We start from the raw sequence: 14,772 nt of genomic DNA, 5'->3' as shown, positions 1-14,772 counted from the left end.
GACAGCCCATGCTCCTCATTGAATGCTGTGACCTGTAGTGCCACAAGTTGCTGATCCCTGGCCTACAACCGCAGGCCATACTAAGGATTATAGCTGCAGGCCACATAGATGGGATGGCGCTGAACTTAACCATTTAGAGGCATGTCTAGTGTAGGTGGTCTCATTAATATAGATTCCTAATAGAATGTCATTGTAACCACATATCTATAGGTGACAGGTCGCCACCGAGCTCACTGTCCGCTGACAATCACTAATACAGGACAAAACCCAAGCAGCACACCCCCTATACAATGTGACGGAAGCAGGTGCACAGGCCGCAGCAATGGAGGCAGGGGTCACTAGTACAGATAAGCCGTGCGCCACCCACGGGCACCGCTGCCACCAGCTCCTATACCAGTGCACCAGTATGTGTGCCCTCCACGTATACGAGTCCCATACTCAGCTATCAGCCGGCGCGTTCCGCCTCCCCGGGACAGAAACGAGGGAGCACAGCGCAACCGACAACCAGGTCCTCCAGCTACAAAGAGCGCGCTTCCTGGTTCCGGGGTAACACGTGACCGGTGTGTCTAGCCGTGTAGGTGAGTGGCAGAGGCTGTGGGGCTGTTACAGGGGTACGGTGCCTATTATGTCTGGGCTCCTCTAGTGCAGTGTGCCCACCACGTCCTCATATAGGGGCAGGCACGGTACATAGCATAGTGACATAGCCACTGCCTGCACATGTGATTGATGGCTTTGGCCATGGTCAGTATTTGGTCAGTTTTTTACCTCAGTATTTGTAGCCAAAACCAGGAGTGGGTGATAAATACAGAAGTGGTGCATATGTTTCTATTATACTTTTCCTCTGACTGTTTAACTCCTGGTTTTGGCTTACAAATACTGAGGTAAATACTGACCAAATACTGAACGTGTGAACATGGCCTTAACCAGACTTGTTTGCATTTGAACCAAATTAGAAAAGGTGGCCAGTAATCTATGCATACCATACGTCTCCATCGCCATATTACATCGTGGGTAACCGTCATTTCTCCTCCACATTTCTGTCCTGTTTTCACGGCTGTGCATGATCTAGTTTTGCCTGAAAAAAAGTGTTTTTTCTTCTAGCAACAAGTTAGTGGCGTCCGTATGCTGCACGTCTTTTTTTCGGACCCGTTCGCTGGAATGGGCAAGGTTTGGCTTCTGCACACAGATATTTCTGTCTGAATCACTGGGGAAAAAAATGCTTCAAAGACTCTTCCTTTTTATTTCTGTTGTAAAACCACTTTGCTCTTGAGTGTTTGAACATATAAAGTGCACGTGACTTCTATTAAGCTGCTGCCAATGGGAAACGCTCTGATCAAAGGGCTGCAAAAAATGCTTCTGGAAAAACTTCCAAATAGCGCTTAAAAAAAACTCCTTCAGGAAACTGCAAAATAGATAAGGAGAATGTCATGAAGCATTTTTCATTATAAGGCCGGGGTCACACTTGTGATGCGAAAAACTCGCACTCGTCTCTCGCCTCAATACCCGGCACTCGGACCGGAGTGTGCGGCTGCATGTACTTCTATGCAGCTGAACGCTCCTGTCCCGAGTGACGGGTATTGAAGCGAGAGACAAGTGCGAGTTTTTCGCATCACACTCGCAAGTGTGACCCCGACCTAAATGTCGTGGGTTTTTGACCACCTAAAATAAACTCAACATACACATACCCTAAGGGTCTTGTTCACATGTAGCATTGTTACTGCATTTCTTCCATGCAGAAAAAGCATTTTACAGTAGCAGCAAAATAAGAGACTTTTAAAATACCCAATCAATTGAATGCATAAAAAAAACACTTAAAAGTAGCACTGTGTGAACATACCCCAAAATGCTGCTCATATAAAGAAAAACGGCCTGAGAAAAGCCCAATAGTATATACTGGGGCAGATTTGCCGAAGCTGTGTAACCTTGTAGGGTCTTAAAATGTGTGGATGTTTTGATAAGTTTGGATTAACCTTACACTGCTTAGGCTAATTTTCCAAAATTTGTTATCTAACTATGGTCCACAAATCTTCACCAAATTATGATGCAATTTTGTCTTATGTCCATGATTTAGGCCACACCCTTTGTTGGGTAAGAAAACACTTCTTAAGCACATAATAAATATGATGTAAGGCATGAAATAGTTTGGGTTTTTTTATGTAAAAAAAAAGCAGAATTCTTGCTCATGTTCAAGTTTGTATGAGTCCTTATTCTGCTTTAGATGCCCCCGAGGAACTAGCTACAATGCAAAGACGGAATTCTGCATCCTTTGACTGCTACACCACTCCCTGGTGCACCTATATTGACACATCTTTCATTATTTGCATATAGGGAAAGTCCTCTCAATGGATGTGAGGATGGTAGGGACCTGCCCAGATGACTCTTCTCTTCGCCCCAGCTCTTCTAAAACGCTGACGCATTTCAGTAAAACATAGATGCATGAAGTAAGGGAGCATATCCCTGTTCCATGTTGCCCATGGTTTCTTTTGCCTTATGATCATAGTAACATAGTTAGTAAGGCCGAAAAAAGACATTTGTCCATCCAGTTCAGCCTATATTCCATCATAATAAATCCCCAGATCTACGTCCTTCTACAGAACCTAATTGTATGATACAATATTGTTCTGCTCCAGGAAGACATCCAGGCCTCTCTTGAACCCCTCGACTGATTTCGCCATCACCACCTCCTCAGGCAAGCAATTCCAGATTCTCACTGCCCTAACAGTAAAGAATCCTCTTCTATGTTGGTGGAAAAACCTTCTCTCCTCCAGACGCAAAGAATGCCCCCTTGTGCCCGTCACCTTCCTTGGTATAAACAGATCCTCAGCGAGATATTTGTATTGTCCCCTTATATACTTATACATGGTTATTAGATCGCCCCTCAGTCGTCTTTTTTCTAGACTAAATAATCCTAATTTCGCTAATCTATCTGGGTATTGTAGTTCTCCCATCCCCTTTATTAATTTTGTTGCCCTCCTTTGTACTCTCTCTAGTTCCATTATATCCTTCCTGAGCACCGGTGCCCAAAACTGGACACAGTACTCCATGTGCGGTCTAACTAGGGATTTGTACAGAGGCAGTATAATGCTCTCATCATGTGTATCCAGACCTCTTTTAATCATTTACTTATTTCAGTGAAAACTGTATGGAAGAATGAATAACCCAGAGATGACTGACGAGATGAAGACATGGATGGACAAAGCCTTTCATATGGTATGGAATGTGGGAAGGCATCCTTTATAAATGAATACTCCCTTGTGATAAGTTATTGGTATCATTCCAGTTTTGTCTAGTGTTTTCAACATGGAAAAAGTGTTTCTTTTCAGAGGCAACCTGTCAATAGCTGGCAGTACCTGGACCCTTCACAGTCTTATTGAGCCAAACCTAGATCATCATTTTATGTTTTGCTATGATCAGTGTAATGGGAATGTACTGCATATGGATGTTTGCAGTCATTATGGTTGTAAAAAACTGGAAACAGTTAATTTTTCAGGCTAGATACTGTTATCAGATGCTACATAGAGATCACTGATCTGTCTCTTGTTAATGATTTCCTTTTTGGTCTTAAGTATTCATATCCCATGAACTTTTCCATATTTCTTCACCTTACACCCACAGACTTGAATGTATTTTATGTGATATACCAATACTAAATAACTTTTTGTGAAGTGTAAAGGAAATGACACATGGTTTTTTAAGTATTTTAAAAATTTAAATCTGAAAATTGTGACGTGCATTTGTATGGCATCTGTGAACATCAATTTTCAAGTCTTGCCACATATTCTCAATGGGATTTAGGTCTGCATGTGACTGGGCCATTTACACACATGAATCTGCTTTAATCTACACTATTCCATTGTAGCTCTGGCATTATGTATTGGGTGTTACCTCGGCTCCTGTTCCTGGCGCTCCTCCTGCTGCCGCCGAGTCCAGGTCAGCTGATGTCCTTGCTGCGTCCTCCTCACTCCGGGGCTCGGTGCTTGCATCCCGGCGCGCGTCCTCCCTGCACTCAGCTGCGCGCTCCTGTGGGTTGCGCAGGCGCAGTAGGCTCTGACCGCGCGCGCTCCCTCTGCTCTTCAATCCCTCCATGACCTGACCCAGAAGTACTTCCTGCCAATCAAAGTCTGGCCTCAGGTATTTCTGGCCCTCATCCCTTTGTGGAGGCGCCTGATTATTGTGTTTTCCTGCTTTAGTTAGGCCGCATAGTTTTCTGTGCTTTACCAGTCCTGTGCATTCCCAGTCTTGTGCCTTTCCAGCCCTGTGTTGTTTAACCTCTTGTTCTCCTGTTTTCTCTTTCAGTTCCTGTTCCTGTGTTCCGCAGTTCCTGTGTTTTCCCTTTCCTCAGTCCGATCCTCAGCTCCTTTACTTCTCACACAGGTTTTCCTCTGTCACCTTCTTCCCTTTCTGTTTTTCCCCGTTTTTCTCCGTTTCCTTTTCCTGGAGCCGATCCCTGGTCCTGGCCTCCGTGGTACTAGTTTTCCCTGTGCTTGCCTCCTAACAGTCCCTGTATAGGGGTTGGTTCCACTCTGGAGTGCTTGCTCAGGGGAGGTTCGGTGCCACGGTCCAGTGGGTCCACTCTTTGTTCCCGTCGCCTTTGGCGTAACAGACTGCACTCGGCCGACATCTGAGTGCAGCCTGATTCTAACATAGGGTAATTGTCCTGCTAGAAGGTGAACCTGTTCTTCAGTCTCAAGTCTTTTGCTGCCTCTAATAGGTTTTCCTCCAGGATTGCCTTATATTTAGCTCTATATGTCTTCCCATCAACTCTGACAGCTTCCTTTTCTATGATGAAGAAAAGCATCTACCAAGCATTATGCTGCTACCAACATGTTTGACTGTGGGGATGGTGTTTTCAGGATGATGTTCAGTGTTAGTTTTCCGCCACACATAGCATTTAGCCCAAAAACTTCTACTTTGGTCTTATTTGATCAGAGCACCTTCTTCCACATATTAGCTTTGTCCCCTAAGTGGCATTTTGCAAACAGGACTTCTTATGGCTTGCTTTCAAAAATGTTTTTTTTCTTGCCACTCTTCCATAAAGGCAAAATTTGTGGAGTGGATGACTAAGGCCGGTGTCCCACTTGCAACTGCAATGCGAGAAACTTGCGTCTTAATACCCTTCACTGCTGTCAGCACTCGGGACCGGAGTGTGCGGCTGCATGTATTTCTATGCAGCTGAACGCTCCGGTCCGAACCGCCGGCGACCGTGCCAGGTATTGAGGCGAGTTTCTCGCATTGCAGTTGCAGTTGGGACACCGGCCTAATAGTTGTCCTCTGTACAGATTCTCCCACCTGAGCTCTGGATCCCTGCAGCTCCTCCAGAGTAACCATGGGTCTATTGGCTTCTTCTTTTATTAGTGCTCTCCTTGCTTGGGATGTCAGTTTAGCTGGATGGCTATGTCTGATAGGTTTGAAGTTGTGCCATCTTCCTTCCATTTTTGGATGATGGATTGAACAGTGCTCCGTGAGATGTTCAGCGCTTGGGCTAATTTTTTATTATATAACCTAACTCTGCTTTACTCTTCTCAACTTTATTCCTGACCTATCTGGTGTGTTCCTTGGTTTTCATGATGGTGTTTTATCCCTAATGTTCTCAAACAAACCTATGAGGCCTTCACAGAGCAGCTTTAGTTATACTGAGAATAAATTGCACACAGGTGGATTCAATTTACTAATTACCGTATATACTCGAGTATAAGCTGACCCCCCCCCCCCCCCCCCCTAATTTCGCAACAAAAAACTGGGAAAACTTATTGACTCGAGTATAAGCCTAGGGTGGAAATGCAGCAGCTACCGGTAAATGTCAAAAATAAAAATAGATACCAATAAAAGTAAAATTAATTGAGACATCAGTAGGTTAAGTGTTTCTTGAATATCCATATTGAATCAGGGGCCCCATATAATACTCCATGCAGTTCATTATGGCCCCATAAAATGCTCCATATACAAATATGCCCCATATAATGCTCCATGCAGTTCTTTATGGCCCCATAGATGCCCCATATAATGCTCCATGCAGTTCTTTATGGCCCCATAGATGCCCCATATAATGCTCCATGCAGTTCATTATGGCCCCATAGATGCCCCATATAATGCTCCATGCAGTTCATTATGGCCCCATAGATGCCCCATATAATGCTCCATGCAGTTCATTATGGCCCCATAGATGCCCCATATAATGTTCCATGCAGTTATGGCCCCATGGATGCCCCATATAATGCTCCATGCAGTTCATTATGGCCCCATAGATGCCCCATATAATGCTCCATGCAGTTCTTTATGGCCCCATAGATGCCCCATATAATGCTCCATGCAGTTCTTTATGGCCCCATAGATGCCCCATATAATGCTCCATGCAGTTCTTTATGGCCCCATAGATGCCCCATATAATGCTCCATGCAGTTATGGCCCCATAGATGCCCCATATAATGCTCCATGCAGTTCTTTATGGCCCCAGAGATGCCCCATATAATGCTCCATGCAGTTCATTATGCCCCATAGATGCCCCATATAATGCTCCATGCAGTTCATTATGCCCCATAGATGCCCCATATAATGCTCCATGCAGTTCATTATGGCCCCATAGATGCCCCATATAATGCTCCATGCAGTTCTTTATGGCCCCATAGATGCCCCATAAATGCTCCATGCAGTTATGGCCCCATAGATGCCCCATATAATGCTCCATGCAGTTCATTATGGCCCCATAGATGCCCCATATAATGCTCCATGCAGTTCATTATGGCCCCATAGATGCCCCATATAATGTTCCATGCAGTTATGGCCCCATGGATGCCCCATATAATGCTCCATGCAGTTCATTATGGCCCCATAGATGCCCCATATAATGCTCCATGCAGTTCTTTATGGCCCCATAGATGCCCCATATAATGCTCCATGCAGTTCATTATGGCCCCATAAAATGCTCCATATACAAATATGCCCCATATAATGCTCCATGCAGTTCTTTATGGCCCCATAGATGCCCCATATAATGCTCCATGCAGTTCTTTATGGCCCCATAGATGCCCCATATAATGCTCCATGCAGTTCATTATGGCCCCATAGATGCCCCATATAATGCTCCATGCAGTTCATTATGGCCCCATAGATGCCCCATATAATGCTCCATGCAGTTCATTATGGCCCCATAGATGCCCCATATAATGTTCCATGCAGTTATGGCCCCATGGATGCCCCATATAATGCTCCATGCAGTTCATTATGGCCCCATAGATGCCCCATATAATGCTCCATGCAGTTCTTTATGGCCCCATAGATGCCCCATATAATGCTCCATGCAGTTCTTTATGGCCCCATAGATGCCCCATATAATGCTCCATGCAGTTCTTTATGGCCCCATAGATGCCCCATATAATGCTCCATGCAGTTATGGCCCCATAGATGCCCCATATAATGCTCCATGCAGTTCTTTATGGCCCCAGAGATGCCCCATATAATGCTCCATGCAGTTCATTATGCCCCATAGATGCCCCATATAATGCTCCATGCAGTTCATTATGGCCCCATAGATGCCCCATATAATGCTCCATGCAGTTCTTTATGGCCCCATAGATGCCCCATAAATGCTCCATGCAGTTATGGCCCCATAGATGCCCCATATAATGCTCCATGCAGTTCATTATGGCCCCATAGATGCCCCATAAATGCTCCATGCAGTTCTTTATGGCCCCATATAATGCTCCATGCAGTTATGGCCCCATAGATGCCCCATGTAATGCTCCATGCAGTTCTTTATGGCCCCATAGATGCTCCATATAGCATTGTGCCACATGTAATGCTGCTGCACTAAAAAAGACATACTCACCTGTCGTCGCTGCCCGCTGCTCCTCAGCGTCCCGTCTTTCCGCACTGACTGTTCAGGCAGAGGGTGGTGCGCACACTAGTACGTCATCGCGCCCTCTGACCTGAACAGTCAGTGCAGAGGACGCGGAAGACGGAGCGTCGGTGGAACGTGGTGAAATACTCACCTGCTCCTGACGCGGTCCCTGCATGTCCCACGGTCTCCGGGCGCGGCAGCTTCTTCCTGTAATGAGCGGTCACTGGTACATTTCATTACAGTAATGAATATGCGGCTCCACCCCTATGGGAGTGGAGTCCAAATTCATTACTGTAATGAGCGGTGCCAGTGACCGCTGAACAGAGGAAGAAGCTGCCGCGGCCATGCAGGGACCGCATCAGGAGCACCGGGAGCAGGTGAGTATTTGACAGGCGTCGCTCCCCCTCACCCGCCGACCATGACTCGAGTATAAGCCGAGAGGGGCACTTTCAGCCCATTTTTTTGGGCTTAATATCTCTGCTTATACTCGAGTATATACGGTATGTGACTTCCGGAGGCAATTGGTCACTCAGGGTTTTATTTAGGGCTTTCAGACTTCAGGGGGCTGAATACAAATGCATGTTACAATTTTCAGATTTATATTTTTTAAATTATTAGAAGACCATGTATCATTTATTTTATATTTCATAAATACTTGCTACTTTGTGTTGGTATATCACATAAAATACATTTATTAGGATTTTACATTTGCACGTGTAATGTGAAAAAATGTGAAAAGGTTCATGAGGTATGAATACTTTTTCGAGCTACTGTATTTTAGTTGGCCACAATTTATTAATGGCTTATTTCTCCTCTATGCACAGGCTCAAGATGCCTTGGATAATGGTGAAGTCCCGGTTGGATGTCTCATGATCCATGACAAGCAGATTGTGGGGCAAGGAAGAAATGAAGTTAACGAAACAAAAAACGTATGTGTAGACTCTATAACAAAATCAACGTCAATAGATACATTAAGAATAGAATAGTGTATTGAAAATTCCTGATCATGTTCCCTGTAATAACAGATGACTATACCATTATGAGAATGGAGCAACATTCATCAACAGTCATTTCAACTTAGCTCCCAACATGCTACAGGGTGCATCCTAAAATCTCAGATTTAGGCTGCCATCACACTAGCAGTATTTGGTCAGGATTTTTCATCAGTATTTGTAATCCAAAACCAGGAGTGGGTGATAAATACAGAAGTGGTGCATATGTTTCTATTATACATTTCCTCTAATTGTTCCACTCCTGGTTTTGGCTTACAAATACTGATGAAAAATCCTGACCAAATACTGCGAGTGTGACGGCAGCCTTACTCTGAACTGCATATGAAACCGTGTAAAAGAGGACTAGAGATGAGTCAGTGCATAGAAGCATGATCTGCCGAGCATGAGGAGCATAAACTTTCTTTATTTCTCCAGCACTAAAGCTAATGCTATTTAGTCTGCAATGGATATTGCCTTCACTATGAACACTAATCATACAGTACATTGTGGATTGCAGAAGTCAGAGCAGATCTAAGGGCCCCGTCACACTTAGCGACGCTAAAGCGATCCCGACAACGATACGTCCTGTCGGGGATCGTTGCTGCGTCGCTATGTGGTCGCTGGTGAGATGTCAAACAGTGAGATCTTCCCAACGACGCAGCAGCGATGCGGCGACCTGTAGTGACCTGTACAACGATGTCGTTGGTCGCTGTGACCCTGTCACATGGCAGCTATTTGTTATGTTTGCTAATGACAGGTGTTATGAAGGCAATCCAGAAACACAGTGTGCTTAGCGATCAGAGCGCACACAGTGATCTGACAAATACCCAAAAATACAAGAACGAGCTCTGAGACGTGGAAACTCTGTAGACTGCACACCTGATCCTATCCTAAACACAACTAAAAGCGGCTGTGGATTGCGCCTAACAACTACCTAGGCAACTCGGCACAGCCTAAGAAACTAGCTAGCCTGAAGATAGAAAAATAGGCCTGACTTGCCCCAGAGAAATTCCCCAAAGGAAAAGGCAGCCCCCCACATATAATGACTGTGAGTAAGATGAAAAGACAAAACGTAGGGATGAAATAGATTCAGCAAAGTGGGGCCCGATATTCTAGGACAGAGCGAGGACAGTAAAGCGAACTTTGCAGTCTACAAAAAACCCTAAAGCAAAACCACGCAAAGGGGGCAAAAAAAAACCACCGTGCCGAACTAACGGCACGGCGGTACACCCTTTGCGTCTCAGAGCTTCCAGCAAAACAAAAGACAAGCTGGACAGAAAAAAAGCAACAAAAAAACAAAAAGCACTTAGCTATACAGAGCAGCAGGTCACAGGAACAATCAGGAGAAGCTCAGATCCAACACTGAAACATTGACAAGGAGCAAGGATAGCAGCATCAGGCGGACTTAAGTAATGAAGCAGTTAACGAGCTCACCAGAACACCTGAGAGAGGAAGCTCAGAAGCTGCAGTACCACTTGTGACCACAGGAGTGAATTCAGCCACAGAATTCACAACAGTACCCCCCCCTTGAGGAGGGGTCACCGAACCCTCACCAGAGCCCCCAGGCCGACCAGGATGAGCCGCATGAAAGGCACGAACAAGATCGGAAGCATGAACATCAGAGGCAAAAACCCAGGAATTATCTTCCTGAGCATAACCCTTCCATTTAACCAGATACTGGAGTTTCCGTCTAGAAACACGGGAATCCAAAATCTTCTCCACAATATACTCCAATTCCCCCTCCACCAAAACCGGGGCAGGAGGCTCAACAGATGGAACCATAGGTGCCACGTATCTCCGCAACAACGACCTATGGAATACATTATGTATGGAAAAGGAGTCTGGGAGGGTCAAACGAAAAGACACAGGATTGAGAACCTCAGAAATCCTATACGGACCAATAAAACGAGGTTTAAATTTAGGAGAGGAAACTTTCATAGGAATATGAGGAGAAGATAACCAAACCAGATCCCCAACACGAAGTCGGGGACCCACACGGCGTCTGCGATTAGCGAAAAGTTGAGCTTTCTCCTGGGACAAGATCAAATTGTCCACTACCTGAGTCCAGATCTGCTGCAACCTATCCACCACAGAATCCACACCAGGACAGTCCGAAGACTCAACCTGTCCTGAAGAGAAACGAGGATGGAACCCAGAATTGCAAAAAAATGGAGAAACCAAGGTAGCCGAGCTGGCCCGATTATTAAGGGCGAACTCAGCCAACGGCAAAAAGGACACCCAATCATCCTGGTCTGCAGAAACAAAACATCTCAGATATGTTTCCAAGGTCTGATTGGTTCGTTTGGTCTGGCCATTAGTCTGAGGATGGAAAGCCGAGGAAAAGGATAGGTCAATGCCCATCCTACCACAAAAGGCTCGCCAAAACCTTGAAACAAACTGGGAACCTCTGTCAGAAACAATATTCTCAGGAATGCCATGCAACCGAACCACATGCTGAAAGAACAAAGGTACCAAATCAGGAGGAAGGCAATTTAGCCAAGGGCACCAGATGGACCATTTTAGAAAAGCGATCACAGACCACCCAAATGACTGACATCTTTTGAGAAACGGGAAGGTCAGAAATGAAATCCATCGAAATATGTGTCCAAGGCCTCTTTGGGACCGGCAAGGGCAAAAGCAACCCACTGGCACGAGAACAGCAGGGCTTAGCCCTAGCACAAATCCCACAGGACTGCACAAAAGTACGTACATCCCGTGACAGAGATGGCCACCAGAAGGATCTAGCCACTAACTCTCTGGTACCAAAGATTCCAGGATGACCAGCCAACACCGAACAATGAAGTTCAGAGATAAGTTTATTAGTCCACCTATCAGGGACGAACAGTTTCTCTGCTGGACAACGATCAGGTTTATTCGCCTGAAATTTTTGCAGCACCCGCCGCAAATCAGGGGAGATGGCAGACACAATGACTCCTTCCTTGAGGATACCCGCTGGCTCAGATAAACCCGGAGAGTCGGCCACAAAACTCCTAGACAGAGCATCCGCCTTCACATTTTTAGAGCCCGGAAGGTACGAAATCACAAAGTCGAAGCGGGCAAAAAAATAACGACCAACGGGCCTGTCTAGGATTCAAGCGCTTGGCAGACTCGAGATAAGTCAAGTTCTTATGATCAGTCAATACCACCACGCGATGCTTAGCTCCTTCAAGCCAATGACGCCACTCCTCGAATGCCCACTTCATGGCCAGCAACTCTCGATTGCCCACATCATAATTACGCTCAGCGGGCGAAAACTTCCTGGAAAAGAAAGCACATGGTTTCATCACTGAGCAATCAGAACCTCTCTGTGACAAAACCGCCCCTGCTCCAATCTCAGAAGCATCAACCTCGACCTGGAACGGAAGAGAAACATCTGGCTGACACAACACAGGGGCAGAACAAAAATGACGCTTCAACTCCTGAAAAGCTTCCACAGCAGCAGAAGACCAATTAACCAAATCAGCACCCTTCTTGGTCAAATCGGTCAATGGTTTGGCAATGCTAGAAAAATTACAGATGAAGCGACGATAAAAATTAGCAAAGCCCAGGAACTTTTGCAGACTTTTCAGAGATGTCGGCTGAATCCAATCCTGGATGGCTTGGACCTTAACTGGATCCATCTCGATAGTAGAAGGGGTAAAGATGAACCCCAAAAATGAAACTTTCTGCACACCGAAGAGACACTTTGATCCCTTCACAAACAAAGAGTTAGCACGCAGGACCTGAAAAACCATTCTGACCTGCTTCACATGAGACTCCCAATCATCTGAGAAGATCAAAATGTCATCCAAGTAAACAATCAGGAATTTATCCAGATACTCACGGAAGATGTCATGCATAAAAGACTGAAACACAGATGGAGCATTGGCAAGTCCGAACGGCATCACTAGATACTCAAAATGACCCTCGGGCGTATTGAATGCAGTTTTCCATTCATCTCCTTGCCTGATTCTCACCAGATTATACGCACCACGAAGATCTATCTTAGTGAACCAACTAGCCCCCTTAATCCGAGCAAACAAGTCAGATAACAATGGCAAGGGATACTGAAATTTAACAGTGATCTTATTAAGAAGGCGGTAATCAATACACGGTCTCAGCGAACCATCCTTCTTGGCTACAAAGAAGAACCCTGCTCCCAGTGGTGATGACGATGGGCGAATATGTCCCTTCTCCAGGGATTCCTTCACATAACTGCGCATAGCGGCGTGTTCGGGCACGGATAAATTAAATAATCGACCTTTAGGGAATTTACTACCAGGAATCAAATTGATAGCACAATCACAATCCCTATGCGGAGGTAGAGCATCGGACTTGGGCTCTTCAAATACATCCTGATAATCAGACAAGAACTCTGGGACCTCAGAAGGGGTGGATGACGAAATCGACAAAAATGGAACATCACCATGTACCCCCTGACAACCCCAGCTGGATACCGACATGGAATTCCAATCCAATACTGGATTATGGGTTTGTAGCCATGGCAACCCCAACACGACCACATCATGCAGATTATGCAACACCAGAAAGCGAATAACTTCCTGATGTGCAGGAGCCATGCACATGGTCAGCTGGGCCCAGTATTGAGGTTTATTCTTGGCCAAAGGTGTAGCATCAATTCCTCTCAATGGAATAGGACACTGCAAAGGCTCCAAGAAAAACCCACAACGTTTAGCATAATCCAAATCCATCAGATTCAGGGCAGCGCCCGAATCCACAAACGCCATGACAGAAAACGACGACAAAGAGCATATCAAGGTAATGGACAGAAGGAATTTGGACTGTACAGTACCAATGACGGCAGACCTAGCGGACCGCTTAGTGCGCTTAGGACAATCAGAAATAGCATGAGTGGAATCACCACAGTAGAAACACAGACCATTCAGACGTCTGTATTCCTGCCGTTCAACTCTAGTCATAGTCCTATCGCACTGCATAGGCTCAGGTTTAACCTCAGGCAGTACCGCCAAATGGTGCACAGATTTACGCTCGCGCAAGCGTCGACCGATCTGAATGGCCAAAGACAAAGACTCATTCAAACCAGCAGGCATAGGAAATCCCACCATGACATCCTTAAGAGCCTCAGAGACACCCTTTCTGAACAAAGCTGCCAGCGCAGATTCATTCCACTGAGTGAGTACTGACCATTTCCTAAATTTCTGACAATATACTTCTATATCATCCTGACCCTGGCACAAAGCCAGCAAATTTTTCTCAGCCTGATCCACTGAATTAGGCTCATCGTACAGCAATCCGAGCGCCAGGAAAAACGCATCGACACTACTCAATGCAGGGTCTCCTGGCGCAAGAGAAAATGCCCAGTCTTGAGGGTCGCCGCGCAAAAAAGAAATAATAATCAAAACCTGTTGAATAGGATTACCAGAAGAATGAGGTTTCAAGGCCAGAAATAGCTTACAATTATTTTTGAAACTTAGAAACTTAGTTCTATCTCCAAAAAACAAATCAGGAATAGGAATTCTTGGTTCTAACATAGATTTCTGATCAATAGTATCTTGAATTTTTTGTACATTTATAACGAGATTATCCATTGAAGAGCACAGACCCTGAATATCCATGTCCACACCTGTGTCCAGAATCGCCCAAATGTCTAGGGGGAAAAAAAAAGTGAACACAGAGCAGAAAAAAAAAAAAAAAATGATGTCAGAACTTTTTCTTTCCCTCTATTGAGAATCATTAGTTGGGGCTCCTTGTACTGTTATGTTTGCTAATGACAGGTGTTATGAAGGCAATCCAGAAACACAGTGTGCTTAGCGATCAGAGCGCACACAGTGATCTGACAAATACCCAAAAATACAAGAACGAGCTCTGAGACGTGGAAACTCTGTAGACTGCACACCTGATCCTATCCTAAACACAACTAAAAGCGGCTGTGGATTGCGCCTAACAACTACCTAGGCAACTCGGCACAGCCTAAGAAACTAG

General features: G+C 45.3%; 2 protein-coding genes across 3 annotated transcripts in view; one reads left to right on the top strand and one right to left on the bottom strand.

The window, feature by feature from the left end:
- PEX3 (peroxisomal biogenesis factor 3) overlaps positions 1–534 on the bottom strand; it is a 104,576-nt gene extending 104,042 nt beyond the window's left edge. The window contains exon 1 of the mRNA XM_069725907.1: positions 439–534. The gene's annotated coding sequence lies outside the window, so the exon portion shown is untranslated. The remainder of the gene's footprint in view (positions 1–438) is intronic.
- ADAT2 (adenosine deaminase tRNA specific 2) overlaps positions 495–14,772 on the top strand; it is a 61,925-nt gene continuing 47,647 nt past the window's right edge. The window contains exons 1-4 of one of the 2 annotated variants that reach the window (XM_069725908.1): positions 534–578; positions 1,102–1,167; positions 3,133–3,210; positions 8,662–8,766. In XM_069725908.1, coding sequence (XP_069582009.1) covers positions 3,151–3,210; positions 8,662–8,766 — 165 coding nt within the window. In that variant the 5' untranslated portion in view covers positions 534–578; positions 1,102–1,167; positions 3,133–3,150. Of the gene's footprint in view, positions 579–1,101; positions 1,168–3,132; positions 3,211–8,661; positions 8,767–14,772 lie in introns of both variants that reach the window. The other variant, XM_069725909.1, reaches the window with a different exon arrangement.

Source organism: Ranitomeya imitator, chromosome 5, assembly GCF_032444005.1.
Source record: "Ranitomeya imitator isolate aRanImi1 chromosome 5, aRanImi1.pri, whole genome shotgun sequence".
In the NCBI taxonomy this organism is placed as follows: Eukaryota; Metazoa; Chordata; class Amphibia; order Anura; family Dendrobatidae; genus Ranitomeya; species Ranitomeya imitator.
This window is presented reverse-complemented; position numbering and strand designations above follow the sequence as displayed.